The sequence below is a fragment of the Mus pahari genome, chromosome 11 (assembly GCF_900095145.1).
Source record: "Mus pahari chromosome 11, PAHARI_EIJ_v1.1, whole genome shotgun sequence".
Taxonomy (NCBI): domain Eukaryota; kingdom Metazoa; phylum Chordata; class Mammalia; order Rodentia; family Muridae; genus Mus; species Mus pahari.
In genome coordinates this window covers 21,207,784-21,234,707 of record NC_034600.1, presented here as the reverse complement: position 1 = coordinate 21,234,707, position 26,924 = coordinate 21,207,784, and the positions used below count along the sequence as shown (strand labels likewise).

Here is a 26,924-nt window from a genome sequence, read left to right as displayed (position 1 = left end):
TAGAATAGGGAAGAAAATACCCATGAAATAGATACAGAGACAAAATTTAGAGCTAAGATGAAAGGATGGACTATCCAGAGACTACCCCATCCGGGGATCCATCCCATCATCAGCTACCAAACCCAGATACTATTGCACATGCCAGCAAGATTCTGCTGAAGGGACCCTGATATAGCAGCCTCTTGTGAGGCTATACCCGTGCCTGGCAAACATAGAAGTGGATGCTCACAAGCAGCTATTGGATGGAACACAGGGCCCCAATGGATGAGCTAGAGAAAGTACCCAAGGAGCTGAAGGGGGCCATCATTGGGAAGAGAGACCCCTTGGTCTTGCAAACTTTATATGACCCAGCACAGGGGAATGCCAGTGTCTAGAAATGGGAGTGGGTGGGTAGGGGAGCAGGGGTGGGGGGAGGGTATAGGAAACTTTCGGGATAGCATTTGAAAACATCTAATAAAAAAATGGGAAAAAAGTCTAACCATGTTAAAAAAAAGAAGTAGATATTTTCCTTTTATCTCAATATGTTCTAAATAAACTTATTTAATAAATAAATAAATAAGTAAATAAATAAGATGCTCTTTTTTAGTTCTATCCATTTGTCTCTAAATTTCATGATGTCATTGTTTTTAATAGCTGAGTAATACTGTATACTTATGTATGTATAAATAGGTCATTTTTCTTTATTTGTTCTCCAGTTGAGGGACATATAGGTTTTTTCCAATTTCTGGCTACTATGAATAAAGCTGCCATGAACCTATTCGATGGAGAAAGTGTCTTTGTGGTAAGATGGAGTGTCTTTTGGATAGATGCCCAAGAGTGGTATAGCTGGTTATACCAGGTAAACTGATTCCAAATATTCAGAGAAGCAGCTGTATTGACTTCCAGGTGCCTGTGCAAGACTGCACTACCACCAACATTGGAGGAATGTTTCCATTTCTGGTTATTCTTGCCAGCATTAGCTATCACTTATGGTTTTGATTACAGCCTTTCTAACAGGTGTAAGCTGAAAATTCAAAGACACTTTAATTTGCATTTCCCTGATGTTTGTGGCTAAGGATATAAGGGTATTGAACATTTCTTTAAATGCTTCTCATTCTGTTGAGATTCCTCTTTGTTTTATGTTCATTGAAACTGGATATTGTTTTGGAAAAGTCAATTATTTTGGGGAACAAAATATAGGGGGGCCCAGGGGAAAGCCCTGGGGAAGAAGGGAAAGGGAAAAGGGGCCCAATGTCTGGCCAGAGTTCCTGTGCTCTGGGCAGGTGGATGCAGGCATTGGAGGGCTGCTGGACGCTTTCCACTTGGCCCCAAGTGAGCATAGCCTTTGACCCATTTGGCAGGGGGTGGACAAGGGGCAGTCCCTGACCTGGGGGCCCCAGAGCCACACCCTGTAGCCCTGGGGTTATAGGAAAGAGGGATGAGGCAATAGGTTCCTAACACTTACCAGAGTGTGCAGCAGATCTTGATGGAGCAGAGACTCACTATGGTTTAAGAGCTTTATTATAGAAACACAGGGGGAAAGAGAGAAGGTAGAAAGAGAGAGAGAGAGTGCGGGGTGGGGAGAAGGCTAGAGAGAAAGAGAGAGGAGAGGAGAAGACAAAGAAAGGAAAGAGAAGAGAGGAGAGAGAGGGTGAGAGTAAGGGGTAAGAGGTAAGAGCATAAGAGTAAGAGAGTGAGGTGGGGCTGAACACTCCTTTTTATGGTCTTCACTGTTGCTAGGTAACTGGGGAGGAGTTTAGCCTAAAGGTCAGAAGCTTGGGCCATTGCTTATATGACTACTGACCATGCTTCTCTTGTGGGGGCTGTGGGAGGTGGTAACTTAGGCAGGGGCCGAAGTTCCAGGAGCATGAGGGAATGCCTACTGTGTCATGTAGGTGAATTATGACCATTCCTGGGGTTCAGAACTCAGCTCAGCTGGAGACCAGCCTGCAATTCCCCACAAATTATGACAGTCTTATGTGTCATTGTGATACTAGGACTCAGAGCCTACAGACATAACCTCATCATTTTTCGGTCTGTGACAATGATGAAGGCTTCGTGGTCATTTTAGTAATAACATGAGGATAAAGCAATGACACCTAGTGAGAATTTAAGGTTGTCATTGCTATGTCTATTTTTTTCCCTAAAACTTACTTTTAAGTCTTGATTTTTGAGAGTCTCAGATTACAGCATCTCTTACTATGGGTGCTATATCAACTCTTCTGAATAGGCATCAACTGCTGTTCTACCTAGTATTGCAACAAGGGTCTAAACTATAGGTTTAAGTGTGGAAAGATGATCAGAAGCCTTCAATTGGGTAACTGAGTGTGGTCTGGTATAAGTGGATCTTACTGGCTGGATCTGTAGACACCATTGCTTTTCTATGAATCACGCGATTTTCACATGTGATTTAAGTCCTGGCTACCACTCAGGGAATGTCTTCTCTCATATAAAGTCAGAAATTGTTCTTACTTTATTTTTCCATTTTTAATTCTTGGTTAGGAGTAATTGTTTGCTTGTTTTTCTGCAATGTGAATTTATTGGTTACTTCTATTCCTATTACAGTCTCTGACTATTAGGCATCTAAGAAAATTTTAGTACTTAGAAAATAGCCAGTATTTCACCAATATAATTTAAAAAATTTTTTTTTTGTTAAAGACAGGCCTTAGATGTCTTATGTGTACTCCCATTTGAATAGTTGGAGCCTGAGGCTCAAGGTGATTTGCTGGAAGGAACATGAGAACTGATGCACAAGCAAGGGATCAAGTTCAAAAGCTGAGAGAACTGTTGAATGAGAGATGCTTTTTCTACTATAGGCATTTTCCCTTGAGTGGATTATCCAGGTGGTTTACATCAACCATTTCCCTTTTCTTCTCTTTACCTCTTATTTGGCAGCACTGCAGCCATAAGGGGAACACAAAGCACCCAATCAATTCAACATTTTCTTTATCTTTTATTTCATAATACATGCTGATGTGGCTAATATGGGAGGAATGTAGATGCTAACATATATAGTTATAATTATAGTGACATTTGAGATGATGGCTGGGATTCTCCACATTTCATAGATTTCCCTTGCTATGATGACCTCTGTCAGGAAACAGTAGTTTGGTGTTTTGTGTCCTCACTTCCACTGTGGCTTAGTTACTATGATAACAGGAGCATTTGAGCCGCTAAAGTGCATATTCAGTGTCAGCTACTTGTATCTGGGCAACTGGCTTGTTTGTGTTTAAGACATTTCCTCTTCTCACTAACTATATGGATTTTGTTAGGATTTTTGTAGTCTTATTAGCATTTAGGCCAGAAGAGAACCCCCAGAATGAAACCATAGTTGGTAGAAAGCATTCTTAGTAAATATTATGACTGTTACCTTTTCTTCTCAATAGAGATCCCAATAAACATTGTAGTACTTTAAATAATTATGAATGACAGGCCAGTTTCACTACCCCCTAATGATTTCTAAGGTGCCTTGTTTACTTTATTGATTTGTATACATTTTTGTTACAGTGATAATAATGATTTTACACCTACATATACTTTTACTGCAAGTTTTAAAAATAAACTTTATTTTTATGGGAAAAAATGAGGCTGGAGAGAAGGTTTTGTACTTAAGAGCACTGACTGCTCTGCCAGAGGCCCCAGATTTTATTTCCATCACTTAAAACTATCCTAAGTGGTGCAATGCCCTTTTTGAAGCGTTTTAGGCATTTCATGCATGTAGTACACAGACATGCATTCAAGAAAAACACCCATTCATAAAACATAAAAGTGAACACCCACACATACATACATACAGAGAGAGAGAGAGAGAGAGAGAGAGAGAGAGAGAGAGAGAGAGAGAGAGAGAATCGTATGTTTTTCTGAGCCAATAGAAAATGATGTCTTGTCTCCTAGATGTATTTTTCTCAAGGTCACCTGTACTTTGACTAACATCACATAACATTTTGTTTAATATGATAATCACATAGATTTGAAAATTGCTTAGTATTCAATATCAAATTCAGTAAAAATAAATGCTATGATAAAATGTCTACTGATCACTCCACATAATGAAAGAGTCACTTCCAAGAAGCTTGATGTTTTCAAATTACAGTCTTAACATTTTACAACAGATTAAACAATATGCCAATATAGAAGAAAAAATTGACCACAAGATCTTCTGTCATACATGGAGGAAGCTATCGCTTACCGAAGCAGGGTAAAAATGGGCTGGAACTAGAGTTCATGCTGCTGATGATAATAAAGGGACAAAATATGGGAAAGCAAATTTCTATAAATGTAAGTACACTTACCCCCCATATCATTGGATATTTGGAGTAGGTTGTAAAGATGACCACTATGGAGGAGAATGAGTAAGAGAGGACAAATATGCACATCAGGATGAGGATAGTTTGTGTGGCTCTGTCTTCAGGAGAGACTTTTGGAGCATGCTGAGCACTGTGGATATGTTTGACTTGTCTTTTATGTCTGTAGAGGATACTCACCATGGAGACACTTGAGCAGGCCATGAGAGTCAGACACAGAACATCAGAGGAGCACAGTAATAACATATATAGTGCAGTTGCCACATTGCCTGAAGCAACCCATGAGCAGTACCCATAACTCATGTTAGTCACGTTTTTGTTGTAACCGGGGCCTGACACTCTTGTTGGAGTCAAGATGTTTAGAAACAGGTGCAGAAACCAACTGACTGAGCAGCAATGTCCAATGTACTTGTTGGCTCTGTGCTTAAGTGTCAAACACCTGGAGTTGCTAGGGTTGATAGTGATTGCTTGGAAGCAACTGAGTAGGCACATTGCATAAAGGGACAGCCCCCTTGTTACTCTGCATATATACACTATCAATTTACATGCGATATCATCAAGGAAATCCTTAAGTCCACAATCTGACATTGCCCGTGGAATGCCTCTTGAGATGATAGACAGGCAATTGGCAAAAGTCAAGTGCTTTAAAATCAGATCTTTGGGCATTAAGTGTTTTCCAGTGAGTATCAAAAAGATGTAATGAAATAGTATCGAGGAATTGCCAAGTATTCCCAATGTAATCTGGGAGAAGAGAAAAATTCCCATTGCAAAGAGTCTGGTAGTCATTCTCATTCCTTTTTAAAAACTAAACAAATTTATTATGGTCAAGAGACCATGTAAATACTTTGTCAGTGTAAATTGTTTCATGGGGTTAGCTAAAATAATATATTAATAATTTAACTGCATTTATATTGCTTTCTCATTAAAGAAGAATATCTAAAATGTTCTTTATTATTTAATATTTAAATGGAAAGTATTGTATATGTTTAATGAAGAATGTATTCACTGGACAAGATGCCACATGTCCTTTAACATAGCAACCAAGAGATATAGAAAGTCAGATATGTGAATTGGAGGCTAAGCTGGTCTACAGAGTTAGTTCCAGGATAGCAAGTGCTTCACAAAGGGAAATCCCATCTTCAAAAGCCCTAAATGCTTCATGTTTTTATTGTTTTGTCAAAACACAGTAATTTGTGGTCAATTTTCAAAGAAAGTATTTTTACAACATGCAATTATTTTAGAAATTAACATGAAACGTAATTTAAAATATATCAAGAGAAACAACAGAAAGTATTTGCAAATAATACTTAGACATAGTAGTAAAATGTTCAAAATATATAAATAATACCTTAAATTAATATTTATATTGTGTTCAATTATGTGTGTGCTGGGGGTGTTTGCATGTGAATGTGAATGCCAACAGGATCCAGAGTTTGAGATCTACTAGAGCTGGGTTTTTAGTTCGTTGTGACACACTGATAGGGACTAGGAACTGAACTGAGATCCAAAGTAATGAATAGCAGGATGCATTCTTAAATATGCACTCATCTCTCTATCCTCCAAAGAATATTCAAAAGTAAATTCGGAAAAAATTCCTAAAATATAAAACAAATGAGCAATGTGTCATGTTTTAGCTAAATCTACCATTAACAATTTGGATGGTCAACATGTATGTAAAATGGGGGCCAGTGTCACAAATAATTAAGGAAATACATTGAGGAAATGCAAATCAAAGTTGTGATAAGAGATGATCACATCCAGGGATAACAGATATTAGTCAAAATAAATTAAGATAAATAAAAGCAAGAGTGAAAGTGGCAGAGCATAGGGTGAAATAAGAACACTTGTGTAGACTTAAATGTTGTATCTACCATTCAAATTAGTAATGATTTCTTCAAACAATTGATAAATTATTACCAAGTTCAAATTATACTGTCATAAAGATCTGGGGACATAAAAAGATCTAAAGCCACACAGGGAATGAGCAGTTTTGAGTAAGAAGGATACATGAGAGGTCTGGCTTTCCCCCGATGTTGCCCGGCTGGGCTCCAGCATTTCTCAGGAAGAATTCAAAAAGAAACAATCAAAAAATTTTTAACTGAATGTTTAGTAGGTCTTGGTGGTCAGAACTTCTGATCGTGTGTAAAATGGGTAAAATAGATATTCACCTGCAGAAAAACAGGCTTATGTTTATCACCCCTCACCTTGCACGAAATTAATATTAAATTATTCAAAAAACTGAAATGCTATGAACTCTTCATGACAATTGTTAGTACTACAAGACAGAGTGAGGAGCAACAGGACTCAATAGTACAGAAATTGCACCAAGAATTAATGAGTGGAACTACATAATGAAAGTCCTTTGTGCTTTAAGAGAAATAAATTGCTGAGTGAAGATATAACCTACAGAGGGGGAGAAAAAAATTCACTTCTGTATTTCTGTCAGGAGCTTAAAACCTAGAATGTATATATAAGTGACACTAAAAATTCCACCAGAGAACTCCTAACCCTGATAATCAGCTTCATTGCAGTAGGTGTATATAAAATTAATTCAAACAAATCAGTGGTCTTTCTCTACACAAAAAAAGAAATTAGGGAAACAACACCCTTCACAATAGTCACAAAAAATATAAAATACCTTGGTGTGACTCTAAATAAGGAAGTGGCAAATCTGTATGACAAGAACTTCAAGTCTCTGAAGAAAGAAATTGAAGAAGTTCTCAGAAGATGGAAAGATATCCCATGCTCATGGGTTGGCAGGATTAATATAGTAAAAAATGGCTATCCTGCAAAAAGCAATCTGCAGGTTCAATGCAATCCCCAACAAAATTCCAACTCAATTCTTCATTGAGTTAGAAATGGCAGTTTGCAAATTTATCTGGAATAACAAAAAACCTAGGATAGCAAAAATTATTCTCAACAATAAACGAAACTCTGGGGGAATCACCATGCCTGACTTCAAGATGTACTATAGAGCAATTGTGATAACTGCATGGTACTGGTACAGCAACAGACAGGTACATCAATGGAATAGAATTGAAGACCCATAAATGAACCCACATAGCTATGGTTACTTGATCTTTGACAAGAGTGCTAAACCATCCAGTGGAAAAAAGACAGCATTTTCAACAAATGTTGCTGGCACAACTGGCAGTTATCATGTAGAAGAATGAGAATTGATCCATTCTTATCTCCTTGTACACAGCTCAAGTCTAAGTGGATCAAAGACCTCCACATAAAACCAGAGACACTGAAATTTATAGAGGAGAAAGTGGGGAAAAGCCTTGAAGATATGGGCACAGGGGGAAAATTCCTTAACAGAACAGCAATGGCCTGTGCTGTNAGATCAAGAATTGNCAAATGGGACCTCATAAAATTGCAAAGCTTCTGTAGGGCAAAAGATACTGTCAATAAGACAAAAAGGCCACCAACAGATTGGTAAAGAATTTTTACCAATCCTAAATCTGATAGGGGACTAATATCCAATATATACAAAGAGCTCAAGAAGCTGAACTCCAGAAATTCAAATAACTCCATTAAAAACTGGGGTACAGAGATAAACAAATAATTCTCAACTGAGGAATACCGAAGGGCTGAGAAGCACTTGAAAAAATGTTCAGCATCCTTAATCATCAGGGTAATGCAAATCAAAACAACCCTGAGATTCCAACTCACACCAGTCAGAATGGCTAGGATCAAAAATTCTGGTGATAGCAGATGCTGGTGAGGATATGGAGAAAGAAGAACACTCTTCCATTGCTGGTGGGATTGCAAGCTTGTACAACCACTCTGGAAGTCAGTCTGTCGGTTCCTCAGAAAACTGGACATAGTACTACTAGAAGATCCAGCAATACCTCTCCTGGTCATATACCCAGAAGATCTTACAACTGGTAATAAGGACACTTGCTCCACTATGTTCATAGCAGCCCTATTTATAATAGCCAGAAGCTGGAAAGAACCCAGATGTCCCTCAACAGAGGAATGGATACAGAAAATGTGGTACATTTACACAATGGAGTACTACTCACCAATAAAAACAATGAATTTATGAAATTCTTAGACAAATGGATGAAACTAGAAAATATNATTCTGAGTGAGGTAACCCAATCACAAAAGAAGTCACTTGATATGCATTCACTAATAAGTGGATATTAGCCCAGAAACATAGAATACCCAAGATACAATTTCCAAAACACAAGAAAAGCAAGAAGAAGGAAGACCAATACATGGATACTTCATTCCCTCCTAAAATAGGGAATAAAATACCCATGGAAGGAGTTGCAGAGAAAAAATTTGGAGCTAAGATGAAAGGATGGACCATCCAGACACTGCCCGACCTGGGGGTCCATCCCATAATCAGCCACCAAATGCAGACACTATTGCATATGCCAGCAAGATTATGCTGAAAGGATCCTGATATAGTTGTCTCCTGTGAGGCTATGCCAGTGCCTGGCAAATACAGAAGTGGATACTCATAGTCATCTATAGGATGGAACACAGGGCCCCCAATGGAGGAGCTAGGGAAAATACCCAAGGAGCTGAAGGGGTTTGCAACCCTATAGGTGGAACAACAATATGAACTAATCAGTACTCCCAGAGCTCGTTTCTCTAGTTGCATATGTAGCAGAAGATGGACTAATCAGCCATCATTGGGAAGAGAGTTGGTCTTGCAAACTTTATATGCCCCATACAGGGGAAGGCCAGAGCCAAGAAGTGGGAGTGAGAGGTTAGGGGAGCAGGGTGGGTTGAGCGTATAGGGGACTTTTGGGATAGCATTTGAAAATGTTTAGCCTTCCAGGATATTCAAATTATCAATACTTTTTGACTACATTATATACCTTAGAATGAAATGATGTGGGGAAAAGGAATCATCATTCTATACTGGTGGGAGGGCATAGTGCTACATTCATTATAGAAATAAATACTAAGATTATTTGAGAAATTAAAAACAGGATTACCATGTAACACAGCCATATAATTTCTGGGCTACATCTGAAAGACTCTATGTCCTACTACTACAGAGATGGTGGCACATCCACGTAAGTTGACTCTATTCACAATAGCAAAGAATTGATGTTCATCCTAGATGTTCATCAGCAGATAATGGAAGTATGGTATCACTACACAGTGGAATTTTGTTCATCTGTAAAGGAAAATGAGATCATTAAAAATATTCAGGAACTATACAGACTTGCAAAGAATTCAACAAGGTAACACAGTCTCAAGAAAGCAAAAATCGTATGTTCATCAGACATATGTCCTTATGAATGTAATGGGAGAGAAAGTGATGATTATAAAAACTGAAAGGAGATCAAAACACACAAACGAAAGACATGGGAATAGAATCAAGGGGATGGTAATACAGAAAAGGTGACATTAAAATGAAAGTATTATAAAGGATACAGAGAGGTACTGGGTAGTGTCAAGAGACTGGAAAAACAATGTTGAAGAGGAGAATTGAAAATAAATTTGTTTGAAAATATAATGAAACCTAATAATGTATATGATAATTAAAAATTTAAAAACAAAACCAAAAGAGTATTATGGTTATGTAGTAAATTTTGTTATTGAATAATGACAATTCAATCAATGTGATCTTATAAACTTACACTCAATACTTAAAATTAAATGAAATTGTCATGTCATTTCTGCATTATTTGTCTTCTATGGAATTTTATTTTATTGGAAGTACTGGGGACAGAACCCAGAGTCTCATGTTTGAAGAACATGGCATAAATACACATTCAACTTTGCTTTATAGAACATATTCTGAATTTTAAAGGTTTTATTCCTAAAAGAAATGCATTTCCAAGACTTACGCTGCATTTCTTATGCTCTATTAATTTTGTTCCTATTATAAATACCTTTCTGAAAGAAGTTCTTATAGTGTATATGCCCTGAGCATATAAAGTACATTTTCATATGGAAGAAGAATTGCTATTTCATCTACTAATTCCATTTTTAAAATGATTTAAAAAGATTCAAAATCAGGGTCTTGAAAATGTACCTCTTTAGTCACTTCCAGAGTATAATTACTCAAAATGGCTGAAAAGCAATCATTCCACACATCCATAAACAAAGAATTGAATGAAGACAACACAATGTATACATACAATGGCATTACATTTGTCCTTTGAAAACAAGGTTGATAAACGCTGCAACATAGATAACTACAATAGTGTTAAGTGCTATGTCTAGTTATACTACTATTTGTTTTTGTCCATCTCTAGTAACTACAGTGAAAAACTACCAAAAACACAACCTAAAATTATGAAAGGCAGCAAGCATGCTCATCAGGTAAAGGTTCTTTCTACAAAGAACAGTGACCAGAGTCCACCAAGTGTCACAGATGGTAAAAGGGGAGAGCCAGTTCCCAAAACATATCTTCTAACTTCCACATAAGTATGCTGTCTTAGGTGCACATGCCCTCTCCCAAAATAAAGGGACTATTTAATGAAAATTTAAGGAAGAGTAGAATAATGACTGATAGGATGCAAGGAGAAGGTGATGGACGTTTGATTCATGGGCAAAGGGCTTTTGATTTGTGATGAAACTTTCTGGAGATCAGCTGCAGAACAATAGGATCCTGTTTCCTATGAGTGAACTGTGCATTCACAGTGGGTAGCATAACAAATATTTGTATTTTGACTTTGGTTTTACCTTTAACAATAAAGGCATTGTGCTTAATAAATAAAAAGTTCTTGCTATGTTGTATGATGTGGAGCTACACTGATGACAGTCAACTAAACAGGATACTTAGTGTAGGTTTGTGATATAAAACTTAGTGTCCCAATGATGAGTTTGAATTTTTTAGTCTCTAAGGATGATTTATAATTGGATAAGAGTATAATATGATAGAGTTTTGTTGTTTTCTTGGGCTTCACTTAATAACAGCAGTCCTTGATATCAGGAAGATATATGATAGCTTCTGAAACATCAAAAGTGACCATGTCAATAGGGATAGAGAAAGCCAAACACTAATGTGTATTTTCCAAAAGTGGATCTGCCTAACTCTTTACATCAAAAGAACACAATGTCTGCAGGACCCTCTCCCAGGCAAACTAAGGGCTTATTTAGTGAAACATAAAAATAAAATAAGGAAAACGTCAGACATATTTTAGAATAGTCTTCCTTTCCTCCCTTCCTCCCACCTCCCACTCTCCCTTCCTCTCACCCTCCTTCCCTCCATTCCTCCCTCTTTCATCCACTCCTTTTCTTCCCTCCTTCCTCCCTCCTTTCCTTCATTTTCCTTCCTTCTTTCCTTCCTTCCTTCCTTCCTTCCTTCCTTCCTTCCTTCCTTCCTTCCTTCCTTCCTTTCTTCTATCATTCTTTCCTGCAACAGTGACTTTGAAATACATTCTTAATACAGAGTTTAAATACAGCTACAATTAAGTGACACAGGAAAAAATAAGATGCTTTGGAGAGCAAATGGAAGGCTTCTCTAAGGCTTGCTTTCTAACATCTTGTTTTTACTAGTCCAATGCTCTGGTCACTTACCTCAGTACTTGATGACACCATGGTTATGCCTGTCACGATGAGAAATGTGTCTCTGATGAAACTGTGGTGAGACACTCTTCCTCACTTAAAGGTTCATGATCTCTGGGTACTCTTTCCCAGAAGATTGGTGATTTTCAAGTCAACTCTGTATCCATGATGACAGCCTCTCCACAAGGATCTGCAGTAACTTTTAATCACTTTCCTGACAGAACTTTGCAAAACAAAAAGTGGAAATTTTATGTGCTACTACAAGAAAGCAATTGGGAATCTGGATAGGAACTTTTCTGTCAGTCTTTAGAGTACAAAGAGTATGGTAGAGAGAGGCATGCAGAAGAAAAGTCAATGCTATTAAGTATAAGCAAGTTTCATGGCTTTGCCCCTGGAGGGCCATTTCTTATCACACAGTATCCTAGAGAGTTTAAATGCCTCAACCTTCTTTGGTTCCAAAGACCCTGAGGATCAATGGCTTTCTGAGATGTCTATTAACATATCAGAGCATATGCTAGCTGCCAGGCTCTCACAGCACTGCAAGGACCTCTTACAGAGTCCTGGTTCCTCTCCATACTTCTCACCCCAGTTTCCTATCCTAAACCTAAGCCTCTGGGATATATTTCCTATCCTAAGCCTCTGGGATATATTTCTTTTCCCCTTGCTTCTCTTTTCTACAAACCCAGGCATTTTCACCATGTGCTCTTGGGCTCTTGGTTCTTCTCCTGCTCATCTTTCTCTTGGTTGCTTGGTTCCTTCCTCCCCCCTCCCCCCCGTTAATGAACTTATTTTATCCAATTTACACCAAATCAAAGCCTGCCTGCCCTCTGCTCCAATTTCCACTCACATGGTCCTCCCCTACCTCCATTCCCACTCTCATTCACCTCTGAGAATGGGGCAGTCTCCCACTGAATACCAACCCACCCTGACAACTCAAGTCACTGCAGGACTGGGTATATACTCTCCTATGTCGACTGGACAAGATAGCCTGGTTAGGAGACCAGGATCCACAGGAAGGCAACTGTTGCATGCAATAATTACAAAACAATCCACACTATCACCGGCTTGGCACAGTCCCGTGGTCTCGGATTGTTCCCAGCTCGGCACATAGCCCAATACCGTATGTTTCCCCTAACCAAAGCCTCTCTCAACAATGCTGACTCTGCCTCTCCAGAACTCTGAGATAGCTCTCTTGGACCTCGTGGGCAGCTGTGGGTGTGCTGTTGCCAGCCTGCACGCCACTTGCTCACTATCTTTCGGAGCTCAGTCCTTGCCCAATCTCCCCATCTCAAAGCTTCATGAATTCCACCTTGGCTAAGTTGTTTCCCTCTGTCCCACCAGAGTCATCATGGAGTAGAAAACACCAGACAATCTTAGTTTATTATCAACAGATAACACAATTGCTGGGCATGGAATCTATCACCCTAAATCCGTCAAATATTCTGTTAGAAATCTTCTGGTGGTGGATCCTGGTGGATTCCTCTACCAGATCTAACAGTTCCCGGCCTATATCTTGTCTGCTTTGCTCCTGCCTCTCCATCCAAAAAGGGTCCATTCCTTTCTCCTTGTACCCTCTCCCTCTCTTGGACCTGGAAAGCCTGTCTCCTCCTCACCCAGTAATTAGCTTCTTGTCATCTTTATTACCCGATCAATCAATTATGGAAAAATTCTGCTACAGGCAACAAAGTCAGGTTCTTCAGTCCTTCCCTCAACTCTTCTACAAGATTTGGTGAGCTCTATCTGCCTTGAATTCCAGGGAGTGTTGCAGGCTTCCCCTCTCTTCTCACATCCACTGGAAGTAAATGTATGATTTCCTACACTCTTTCCAAACAGAGAAATTTCTTACTTTTCAGAACCACTGAGTATCTGTAACCCCATCTACCTGAAGGATTAAAAATTACTTTTAAGTCAATTTCACTTAATATTATCTTGTAATAAAAGAATAAACAAAGCATCAATAAATTCAAGAAAGCAATTATGACATGTTGAAAAGAAACCTTTCCCATGAGTGCTTGGAGTGCTCCATGTGTTCCTTGAAGAAGCATAGATGAGAGAAAGGTTCAAAGCTAAGCCACTCTCTAGCATGCTATGGAGATGACATGGATGTTAAAGACTTTGTTGTCAAGTATGGTTTAATGTGTAAATCCCAAAAGCCAGCACATTAACAACAGCATACTTACATGCCTGCAAAACATATCCTGCAAAAACAAACAAATAAAAAAACAAGCTTTTCCTGGCTGCAAGGACTGCAAACTACACAGGAGCATATTTTATAGTTTTATGGTTGTAGAAGTACAAAGCCCTTCCTCTATATCCCCACCTCTTCACCTCTAGGAGGGTGCCCTCCCAGGGATACCCCTTCATGGGTCAGATTAAGCTCATCCTCTGCCTCTGAGGCTAGACAAGACAGTCCTCTGTTACACATGGGTCAAGGGCCTTGGACCAGCCCATGTGTACCCTTTACTTGAGGGTTTAATCTCTGACAGCACCCAGGTGCCCAGGTTAGTTGACACAGTTGCTTATTCTATGGAGTAATTTTTGGTTACTATCTACTTATCAGTGAGTCCATACCATGCATGTCTTTTCAGTCTGGATTCCCTCACTCGGGATGATATTTTCTATTTCCATCCATTTGCATGCAAAATCCGTGATGTCTTTGCTTTTAATAGCTGAGTAGCACTCAATTGTGGAAATGAACCACATATTCTGTATCCATTCTTTGGTTGAGGGACATTTGAGTTGCTTCCAGTTTCTAGCTATTATTAACAAAGCTGCTATAAATGTAGTGGAGCACTTGTCCTTGTGATATTGTGGAGCATCTTTTGGATATATGTCTCAGAGCAGTATAACTGTGTCTTTAGGTAGAACTATAACCGATTTTCTGAGGATCAGCCAGGTTGATTTCCAGAGTGGGTGTAGCAGTTTGCAATCCCACCAGCTATGGAGGCATGTTCCCCTTTCTCCACATCCTAATCAGTATGTGCTATCATTTGAGTTTTTAATGTTAACCATTCTGATTGGTGTTCATGCACCCCTCCTCCTTGCCTGTTTTAGTAATAATTTATCAGTAGAAGTGAATTGAAAGTGAATCCACTGACCAGCCTAAACCTAATACTACATCTGCACAAAATTCCTTTTCTCTAATCTGCTTTCCCTGATTCTACAAATTAGAAGGACCAATATACTTGGTAGATCTGTGACTAAGTATCATCTACATAGAGTTATTTGGACTAAATGTGATCTAAGGAAGCAACTCAAGGCACATCACTTAAAGGGATATTCTTCCTTCTGGTTCTTATAAGAGGGATAATAATTAATAGTCTAAATGCTACTACAATCCTTTCTTGTTGCTTTAGAAGCCTGGTTTCATGTGGCTCACAGATTTGCAGCACGGCAGAAGCATATTAATCAATGCCAGCCTTAAACCTTGGATTACAATTCATAAAACCCTTATGGCTGTGTCTAATTGTCTAGTGCAGAACAATAATAACCAGTACAGGGGAATGCCAGGGCCAGAAAGGATGAGTGGGTGGGTTGGAGAGCAGGGCAGGGAGAGGTTATAGGGGGCTTTAGGGATAGCATTTGAAATGTAAATGGAGAAAATATCTAATAAAAAATTAAAAAGTAAAAAAAATAAAAGAAATAGAATTAATAAGCCTAAAGGAGGGAATTACAGTGAATGGCTTTGTCTCCCTTTGTTCAGGCCATATTTCTTAAAAGATAGATTAAATTTACTCTGTAATTGTCATTCATTCTTTTTGAATTACACTTTACTCCATTAGATGCATAAAGTAATTTTATGGACAGTTAATTTTTGACCTCTTATTTAAGAGTATTTCCTCTGAATTTTTCCAACTAAATATGGTGCACACATGAAATGTTTACCTGTGCAGACTGAAGACAACCTTATGATTATTTGTGGCGAGTTCTGAAAAACAGTATTATTATTAACCCATTGAGAATGTCATATATGCATAAGTGTACTTTGATAATTTTCACCCCATTACTTGTCCTCTCAAGTCTGATGGATCCACCCTACATTCTCAATCACTTGCAACTTCATGTCTTCTATTTTTCTTAACCAACAAAATCCATTTTCTGCTGTCTATATATATATATATATATATATATATATATATATATATATATACATAGTTGTGTGGGGACACCTAGATTATTTATCTCCATGTAACAATATTATCTCATCTCTTAGCACCTATCACAATTTCCTCCAATAATCACAATGGTAGCTTTTATGTCAAAAGAAACATAGCATTTTCATGAAAAAATATAAGCCAGTTTAAATGTAGCAATTTTCAAGATTCTTCCTTTGTAATTTGTAACATGTAGAGAAAGCTCACAGATACTGTATTGGATGACAGGTTAAAATTAAACCGGAGAATATTTAAAAACAGTGTTAAGCTTCATAAACACAAAAATATATTTTCCTTCTTTCATGAAATGGGCAAATGAAAGTAAAACTGCAAATGAGGTATCTGAACAAAACAATCTTAAATGTGTGGATACAGACCTCCTAAACAGAGTTGAGGCTGGTGCTCATGGATTAGTGGTTTCATACATATTTAGCAAACAACATGTGAATTCTTGGTAAGAATGGCAAACTGGGGTGATGGTGGGACATGCCTTCTTTAATCCTCGCACTTTGGAGCCCAAGGCAGGTAGTTAACTCTGTGAGTTAAACACCAGCCTACTCTACAGAATGAATTCAAGGACAGTCCAGATACACAGACAGACTCTATCATGAAAAGTCACAAATAAGCATAAACAAAAGAAAGAGAATAGTGAAGTATACCACAGAACTGTAATAATAAAAATTGCATGTCGTTGAAATAAAAATAAGAATGGCTAGCAATGTAATTGAACTGAAGTCCCTGACTTAAGTCTACCAACCTAAGGATAGCTGATATTTTAGAAAATATACAATGGGGTAAAAAGAATCTTTAACAAATAGTACTGGTCTAAATAGATGTCAGCACGTAGAAGAATGCAAATAGACCTATATTTACCACACTGGACAAAAATCAGGTCCAAGTAAGTCAAAGTCTTCAATATAAAATAGATACAGTGAGGCTGATAGAAAAGAAATTGGGAAACAATCTTGAACATGTTAGCAGAGGAGATAACTTCCTGAACAGAATGCAGCACCATAGGATATTTCTACTTAAAAATGAGTGCATATAAAGTTTGTTTTTCATGTTCTGTGTTACTTTACTGAGAATGATTTTGTTCTTATTCCATTCAAAAGACTATTCATGACTGTGTAGCTTACTTGTTGAACACTCTCTCTCCTATTAGGTTGCCTTGTTCAGCCGTGATGTGATAGAATGTGCCTGTTCTTATTGTAGCTTGTTATGCACTTTGTGTTTTATGTCCCAGAGAGTTTTATAAGGAAAGGTGGGAGGTGTGCTAATGGATCTGGGTAACAGGATGATCCATGAGATATATTGAGGGCATGGGAGAGGAAGAAGGGGAAACTGAAGTCAGGATATAATATATGAGAGAAGAATTTTTTAAAAAGTTCAGAAAGTATGGGACTAAATTCAGAATTTGAACATTTTTCCCATGGTTTCATTTATTTGCTATCTGCTTTGAGATGCTGCAGCTATTAGCCTCTATATTGGAAGTATTCGGTGCATATTCTGAGAGACCAATGGAGCCCAACCTAGACCAATGTCTTCTTTGTGTAAAAGAGAATATTCTCCTAGGAGAAGTTATTATAAATTAAATAAGTTAGTAATGTAACTTCTCATGAAAATTGGGAAGACAGACATATATTTTTGAAGAGATAAATATATGCAAAGAACATAATTGTACACAACTAAAGTATTTTGATGAACTTCTTGAAGGTGGGCGTTACAGAATTTGGCATGGAGTAGCTGGAGTCAGGGAGACTGTCAAGTGAATAAAATGAGCCAAATATGACATGGGGCTGTAGTTACAGGTTTTGAATAAGCTTTATTTAAAGAGCATATTAATTGTATATAGGAGGAGATTTGCACTGTGATGTTTTCATATCTGTGTGTAGTGAACATGTATCATATTTATCCATTATCAAGTCTATCTCCCCCTTTCCTGCTCTCTTGTTCTTTTCTTACACTCAATAGCTCATATTCCTAGTTTATAGCCTAACTGTAATGGCTAATCTAGGGATGGTCATATTGATTAAACTGGACAGTAGGCTTCACACACCTGTGTATTATTTCCTGAGCAAACTGTCATTTTGTGACATCTGCTACTCCTCAACAGTCTCTCCCAAGTTGCTGGCTGATTTCTTGTCTAAAGAGAAGAGGATTCCTTATAATTTATGTGCTATTCAAATGTATTTTTTTTGGGGCCTTTGCAGATGTAGAATGTCTCATGGTAGCTGTCATGGCCTATGATCTTTATGTTGCCATCTTCAATCCCTTGCTCTATACAATTGCAATGTCCAAGAAGGTCTGTATCCAACCTATGGCTGTTGCCTATGCAGTAGGCTTGGTAGATTCAGAAATCCACACAAGCTGCACATTCCGATTGTCCTTCTGCAATTCAAATGTCGTCAACCACTTTTTCTGTGACATCCCACCCTTACTGGCCCTCTCCTGCTCAGATACATCCATCAATGAAATAGTGATGTTCACTTTCATTGGCTGTGTGGTAGGGTGTAGCATTGTCACAGTCCTTCTCTCCTACTGCTACATCATTGCTACTATCTGCAGGATGAACTCTGCTGCGGGCAGACACAAAGCATTTTCCACATGTGCTTCCCATCTCATGGCTGTGGCCATTTTTCATGGAACTCTGCTTTTAATGTATTTCCGACCCAGCTCAAGTTACTCCATGGACACAGACAAAATGGCCTCTGTTTTCTTCACAGTTGTGATTCCTATGTTAAACCCACTCATCTACAGTTTGAGAAATAAGGATGTGAAGGGAGCTCTGAAGAAGGCAATCAATATTAACTTGTGGCCTGGGTTAAATACTGTGTCAAATCACAAAATGAATAGACTTTTGTGAGACTGTGTTTATGTGTACTAATATAGATTCCCTGGAGTACAACTTTTTAGATAGTTCCTACTGAGAATTGCATGTAATGAGAGCAATCACTGTTCTTAATCTTCACTTCAAATCAATAAACAAGCCATTATGTGAAAAAAAAAACCTTTTCAGGCCAGTGATGATACTGGAAGAACTGGGTTGTCCTCATATGAGAAGCAATAAACAACAGTTTGGAGCTATAAACAACACCTAGATTCAGTGGAATTTTAACATATGTTTAATATTTCATGTCTCTGAGAATTAACTTTTTTTACAAAATGTAAGAGTAAACATTTCTACTGAGTCTCAGTTTGTGGAATCCCAGTGGATATGTTGAGATACCTATATGTTGCAAAGAACTTCTAGTGTGATTTGCCCTCATGAAGTTTCACATATGTAGGCCTCTAAATGTTCTTATAATTAGAGGCATTTTGGGGGAAAAATATGGCCAGGTTAATATGAGTTTGATTTGGCCCTCTTGAAAAGCCCTTTCTGAGCTTGGCACCTTGTCCACACCTGTATTTCTTGACAGACTTAATTATTGGTTTTGGCAGGATTGTGGCATGATTCCTTGCTAGCATTGTAATTTGGATTCTTCTGTCTCAAAGTCCTGAACAATGCTTATCAATGTTTCTAATGCTTCAATACTTTAAAAGTAGTCTTCAATTGTGGTGACCCCCAACCATAAAATTATTTGTTGCCATTTCAAAATTGTATTTCTGCCCCATCTGTGCCCCAAAATGATCCTATGCCACAGCACTCCATACCCAAATACTGTCAGAGCCTGTCTCTCAGGAGTGCAGACACACCTATGAGCACAGGTAAGACCACCATTTCTGCTCAGAGGGACCTGCTAGGAACCCTCAAGACACAGTAACCAAGAATCAGCCTGAGAAAGGATCCTTCCAATTTCCATCTGTGCTGGGAGCTGATCCTGTGCCACAGCACCCTGAGCAGATCCTGTGCCACAGTGCTCCATACCCAAATACCACTGGAAGAGAACTAGTCTCCCAGGAGTTCCAACACACCTGTGAGCACAGGTAAGGTCACTAATTCTGCTCACATTCCTGGCCCAAGAGTTACCCATACAGAGCCATCAGGACACAGGGAACAAGGACAGGATCCTTCTGGTTTCCATCTGTACCTCAGAGTTGACCCTGTGCCACAGCTCTCCATACCCAAATTCCTCCCAGAGAGAACTGTTCTCCCAGAAGTACTGACACACCCGCTTGCAGGAGAGATAAGCCACAGTCAGATACAGCAAGACCAGCTAACTCCAGAGATAACCAGATCTTGAGAGTCAAAGGCAAGAACATAAGCAACAGAAACCAAGGCTATCTGGCATCATCAGAATTCAGATCTCCCACCATAGTGAGCCCTGGATATCCCAAAACACCAGAAAAGCAAGCCTTTCAATTAAAATCACATCTCATGATGATGATAGAGGATTTTAAGAAGGACATAAATAACCCCCTTAAGGAAATACAGGAGAAGACAGGTAAACAGCTAGAAGCCCTTAAAGAAGAAACACAAAAATACCTTAAAGAATTACAGGAAAACACAATCAAACAAGTAAAGAAATTGAACAAAACCATTCAGGATCAAAAATGGAAATAGAAACAATAAAGAAATCACAAAGGGAGGTAACCCTGGAGACAGAAAATCTACGAAAGAGATCAGGAGACATGGATGCAAACATCATCAACATAATACAAGAGTAGAAGAGAGAATCTCAGGTGCAGAAGATACCAGAAACATTGACACAAGTCAAAAAAATTGCAAAATACAAAATTTGGCTTCTAACCCAAAACATCCAGGAAATCAGGACACAGAGAGAAGACCAATCCTAATGATAATAGGCATAGAAGAGAATGAAGATTCCCAACTCAAAGGCCAGTAAATATCTTCAACAAAATTGTAGAAGAAAACATCCCTAACCTGAAGAAAGAGATGCATATAAACATACAAGAGGCCTACAGAACTCCAAATAGATTGGACAAGAAAAGAAATTCCTCCTGTCACATAATAATCAAAACACCAAATGCACAAAAGAAAGAAAGAATGCTAAAAACAGAAAGGGAAAAAGGTCAAGTAGCATATAAAGGCAGACCTTTCAGAATTACACCAGACTTCTTACCAGAGACTATGAAACCTAGAAGATCCTGTGCAGATATTATATAGACTCTAAGAGAACACACTGTACTACAGAGCAAAAATGTGGTAGAACTTCCCCTAATGAATAATGATTACAAGGGAACAATCACTGGGCAAGTAGGTAGGACTTCTGGATCAGAAAGAGAAAGAAAGAAGGCAGGAGAAAGGAATGCCACTTTTGGACAGTGGGAGCAAGGGAGGCAGACAGAATGTAGGAAGCCAGAGGCTATCTGTTTGGGTCGACACTCAAATATTTAACATAGATTAGTTTACAAAATTAGGACGTTTGGTTCTATGCCCAGCGATTGTGTCACCTGTTGATTCTAAATTAAGATTGTGTCATGTTTTCCTTCATGTGGCTACTCAACAGGGTTCCAGAGAAAGGTATGGTGGCAGAACATGGGTGTGCAAGAGTTCACCACAGCCAGGTACAGGAATTGAGAAGCTCAGGGCGTGTGTGGCTACAGCCAGCCATGGGAACTCAGTGAGTTGGGTGGAGAGAGCAACTTAAGAGCTCAGGAGGGGCAGAGCCAGTGTGGGTGAGACAGGCCCTGGTTTAAAAGAAAGAATGCTGTCTCGACCTGTCTGCCAGGCTGGAGACAGACCTAGGCTGCCAGCAGGTGCCTAGCTGGCATAAGCATGGGATGTTTTTCTATATTTCACACAACACAAAAGTGACAAAAAACTGCATGGTACTCATATAAAAGCAGACACATTGATCAATGCAATAATTGAATTAAGGACCCAGAAATGAAATTACATACCTAAGAATACCTGAATTTTGGAAGAAAAATAAAAGGCAAAACCATATAATGGAAAAATGAAAGCATCTTCAACAAATGGTGCTGGAGTAAGTGGAGGTCTACATGTAAAAGAATGATAATAGACTTATACTTATCACCCTGTATAAAACTGAAGTCGATGTGGATCAAGGTTCTCAGCAGAATATGAGACATGCTAAGTCTCATAAAAGAGAAAGTTGAAATATCCTTTAATGGATTGGTATAGGAGACAAGTTGTTGAACAGAACACCAGTGGCTCAGGCTTTAAGATCAACAATTGGTAAATGAGACCTCATGAAACTGCAAAACTTTTATAAAGCAAAAGACACAGTCAATGGGACAAATCAGCAGCCCACAGATTCAGAAGGGATCTTCAACAACATCATACCTGACAGAGGGCGAATATCCAAAATTTACAAAGAATTCAAGAAATTAGACACTGACAATCCCGAAAAATAATTTAAAATGGGGTACAGAACTAAACAAAGTTCTCAAATGAGGAATTCTGAGTGGTTGAGAAGCACTTAAAGAAATGTTAAAAGTCCTTAGTTATCAGAGAAATGCAAATCAAAACAACTATGAGGTTCTTTCTTACAACCATTAGAGTGGTTAAGAAGATCAAAAACTCAAAAGATGGCTCATGCTAGCCAGGATTTGGATCAAGGGAACACTTGTCTATTGCTTGTGGGAGTGCAAACTCTTACAACTACTTTGGAAATCAATTTGGTGTTTTCTCAGAAAACTGGGATTAGTTCTACCTCAAGATCCAGCTATACAACTGAATACCCAAAAGATGCTCCAAGATATCACAAAGATGGTTCCTCCACTATGTTCATAGCAGCTTTATCCATAATAGCCAGAAAATATAAACAATCTAGATGTCACTTAACTTAAAAAAAAATGTGGTGCAACTAGATAATGAAATACTATTCAGCTATTAAAAACCAAGACATCATAAATTCTGTATGCAAATGTAGGAAATGAGAATATCATCCTGAATGAGATAGCCCAGTCCCAAAAGTACATGCATAGCTTACTCACTTATAAGTAGATATTAGTCATAAAATACAGGTGCTATGTTGCAGTCCACAGACCCAAAAAAAGCTAAACAAGAAGGAAGATCCAAGCAAGAAATTTGCATCTCACTTAGAAAAAGGAATAAAATTGTTACTTGAGGCAGATGGATTGAAGGAACTGGGATGGAGTCATATGGGGAAGGGAGTAGAGAATTCAGAATCAGGTACGGGGAATTAAAAGAAAGATAGCTAGATGGCCATGAAAATGAATAGAATCATTCAACTGATGGTGGTGAAGAGGTTGGGGCATCTCCAGGACAAGACGGAGACCTGGGATAAAGGAGACACAAAAGAGCCAGTGGGGATGACCTTATCTGTGACTGACTACATTGGGCATATAGAACCTGAAAAGACCACCTCTTGCAGGCAGACAGGAACCACAGTGGAGTGACAGAGTTAGGAACCCACCCACCAGCAGAGTCAACTAATATGGATCTTTGGGTTTCTCAGATTCTGAACCACTGAACAAAGAACAAATATAGGTTGGACTTAGGCTTTCCTGCTCATATGTAGCAGATATGCAGCTTTATATGGGTCCTGCACAACTGCAACAGGGATGTACAAAAAGCTATTGCCAGTCCATAGAATTTATTTTACTAGCTGGGCTGCCTTGTCTGGCCTCAGTGGGAAAGGAAGTGCATAACCTCACAGAAACTTGATAAACCAGGATTGGGACCATACCCCAAGGCTCCCCACCTACTCATAGGACAAGGGAAAGGGGATGAGGTAGGATTGTGGAAGTGGGTGATAGGGAGAGGGGCAGTGAATAGAATGTAAAGTGAATAGGTATAAATAAACAAATCCACAGCCATAATTTATTCTTGATATTTAGCAGTGTCTCAATTCCTAGGACCATAGGACATATGTGCTTTCCAATGGTCACAGACCACATGTTGAGAATCCCCACTATAGATCAAGTCCCAAAACCAAGCAGAAAATGGCTGCTTACTCAATAATAGTTGTGTTGCAAATATAACAATGTAAGAATCTTACTCGAATGGTCATTGTATTTTACAGTGATCACCACTGAGTAAGATTATTAATCTCTTCTTTCCGCCAACATTCCAAGTGTATCTCAAGTAATCTAGAATTTACCAACATCACGGAATCATGCTGGTAAATATGAACTTTTTTCTCATGTTCCATCTCCAAAGTGTGTGGTATCTTCAGCAAGTTGGTCTTGCAATAGTGTTCCAGTTGGTAACCAAGAGCAATTGCAATAGTTGGTATTATTTGCGAGCCTCCAGACACCCAGACCAAAAACTCAAGGATAGGAGCATTGCTTTTTAGTTGGCATCCTAGAGCTTCTAAGATGAGCATAACAGTCTGTATCGAATAAGCCCCAAATGTTCATTCACACAAATAGGCATACACTGACCTTCCATATGTCATTTTCAAGTCTCCTTACTGTTAGTTATCTACTCTGTTCATCCTCATCTATTTCCTTAGTTTACGTAATACTAAGTGATTTTTCTGAAAAGATTAAATATATACCATAAGTATAAATGTTTCACGGTTTATATATGGATATATGTAAACATATATGCATCAGTACATGTATGTGTGTATGTATGTATGTGTGTTTGGGTGTATGTATGTATGTATAAACATATGTATCCTTCTTGATTCTGTGTTAGGATTTTTACATCAATTTGGTCTATATCACTTTGTGTCCTCTTGATCAATTATGAATTTTATAGTTAGAAAAGCTTGTGCCACTTAACTTTAAAATATAAACTTTAATTAAAGGATTGATTTTTAGTTAAAATACTTGGCAGGGGTGAGAGATTGTACCCTTTGTTCCCAAATAATTGCATAGCTTTCTATATCTCCTCTACCATGTTTTAGCTCCTGAAAAAAGATACAGAGACCTGGAATTTTTGTTAAAAAGCTGCAGGCACTAAGCTCAGATGGCTCTGATCTAATTTAATTCAACTAGGATGGTATTCACATCCAAATGCCCTGATGTATGCCATCTGGTCTTCTACAGCCAAGTCTAGTCCATGTGTATCTTCATGGCTACTCTTTCATTAGTACCTCATGGTGAATCCTCTCTGTCCATCCTCTTTCTGTGCCTCTGTCTCTTTTTTTTTTTTTCTGGAGACCCTCCTAGACTGAGATTGGAAGTCCTACTTTATTATCTTCTCCTGCCCAGCTATTGGCTGATCAGAACTTTATTAACCAATCAGAAGTGATGGAAAGCCATCTGTACACATCACTTATACAGGAGATACTCCAATGATTATGACAATTCCAAAATTTGGTTTGCAAGCAAATCTTTGAACACAATCATCAGTATTTCAATAGACAGGGCACAAAAATACCCTCTAACATTTAACTAAAAATTCTATGTGTATATGTCAACATGACAATTATGACTTCTGGTCCTCATATTTCATTGTGGATATGACTGTGAGAATCTTTCAGAGAGGTTCAGTGAGTATAGAAGACCCTTTAATTCTGCATGATATCATCCCATACACTGATGCAGAGTCTTAATAAAAAGGGCCAAAGAACAAAGAATTGAGCACAAGAATAAACATCTCTACTTCCTGACATTGAACTTAATATTGCCACATTATCTTGTGTTGTTCTCTACACAAACCCATCTCCACAACTACTTCTACCTTAGCATGATAGATAGAACCTTCAGAATGGGGGTGAAAGAAACCTTTCCTTCTTTGAGATCTTTTGTCAGGCAAAAAAAAAAACCCAAAAAACAACAACAACAACAAAAAACATATATCAGATGGATTCCCACAAACTGGAAGGAGTGAGTTACAGGGAGCTTAACATTTTCAAACTGCATATTTTTCATTGTATGTTAAGATAAATGTAAATGATAATATATCAGAAAAGAGAGATGACTAGAGTTTATATCATATGTGGAGGAAGCTATCTCTTACCAAAGCAGGGTAAAAACAGGCTAAATCTAAACTTCATATTATTGATGAGAACAAAGGGGCAAAATATGGGTAAACTTATTTCTTTTTTTTTATATATTTAATTTATTTTTATTTTTTATATTTATTATTATTATTTTCTTTATTTACATTACAAATGCTATCCTGAAAGTTCCCTATACCCACCCCGCCCCTGCTCCCCTACCCACCCACTCCCACTACTTGGCCCAGGCCTTCCCTTGTGCTGGGTCATATAAAGTTTGCAAGACCAAGGGGCCTCTCTTCGCAGTGATGGCTGATTAGGCCATCTTCTGCTACATATGCAGCTACAGACACAAGCTCAGGGGGTACTGGTTAGTTCATAATGTTGTTCCACCTAGAGGGTTGCAGCCCCCTTAAGCTCCTTGGGTACTTTCTCTAGCTCCTCCATTGGGGACCCTGTGTTCCATCCAATAGCTGACTGTGAACATCCACTTCAGTGTTTGCTAGGCACTGGCATAGTCTCACAAGAGGCCGCTATATCAGGGTCCCTTCAGCAGATCTTGCTGGCATGTGCATTAGTATCTAGGTTTGGTGGCTGATGATGGAATGGATTCCCAGATGGGGTAGTCTCTGGATAGTCCATCCTTTCATCTTAGCTCTAAATTTTGTCTCTGTACCTATATCCTTTCATGAGTATTTTGTTCCTTATTCTAAGGAGGAATGAAGTATCCACACGATGGTCATCCTTCTTGGTTTTCTTGTGTTTTGCATAATGTATCTCGGGTATTCTAAGTTTCTGTGCTAATATCCGCTTATCAGTGAGTGCATATCTAGTGACTTCTTTTGTGATTGGGTTACCTCACTAAGGAAGATATCCTCCAGATACATCCATTTGCCCAAGAATTTCATAAATTCATTGTTTTTAATACCTGAGTAGTACTCCATTGTGTAAATGTACCACAGTTTCTGTATCCATTCCTCTATTGAGGGACATCTGGGTTCTTTCCAGCTTCTGGCTATTATAAATAAAGCTGCTATGAACATAGTGGAGCATGTGTCCTTATAACCAGTTGGAAGATCTTCTGGGTATATNCCCAGAAGAGGTATTGTGGGTAAACTTATTTCTATACTCCCTATAACACTGGATATTTGGAGCAGGTCCTAAAGACAGCCAGGATGCAAAAGAATGAATAAGAGCTGACAAATATGCAGAGTAAGATG

At 38.5% G+C, this 26,924-nt stretch overlaps 1 protein-coding gene and 1 pseudogene across 1 annotated transcript; one reads left to right on the top strand and one right to left on the bottom strand.

The window, feature by feature from the left end:
* Window positions 1-4,157: 4,157 nt before the first annotated feature.
* LOC110329133 (vomeronasal type-1 receptor 4-like) lies at window positions 4,158-5,111 on the bottom strand. Its single transcript, XM_021208711.1, has one exon. It carries the CDS (start codon window positions 5,073-5,075, stop codon window positions 4,158-4,160), a length of 918 nt encoding a protein of 305 aa, XP_021064370.1. The 5' UTR covers window positions 5,076-5,111.
* Window positions 5,112-9,287: 4,176 nt separating this feature from the next.
* Window positions 9,288-18,785, top strand: LOC110329280 (annotated as a pseudogene).
* The last annotated feature ends 8,139 nt before the right edge of the window (window positions 18,786-26,924 follow it).

Coding starts and splice junctions, on each gene's coding strand:
- LOC110329133 (XM_021208711.1), bottom strand. CDS start 5,075: ATGAGAATGACTACCAGACTCTTTGCAATGGGAATTTTTCTCTTCTCC.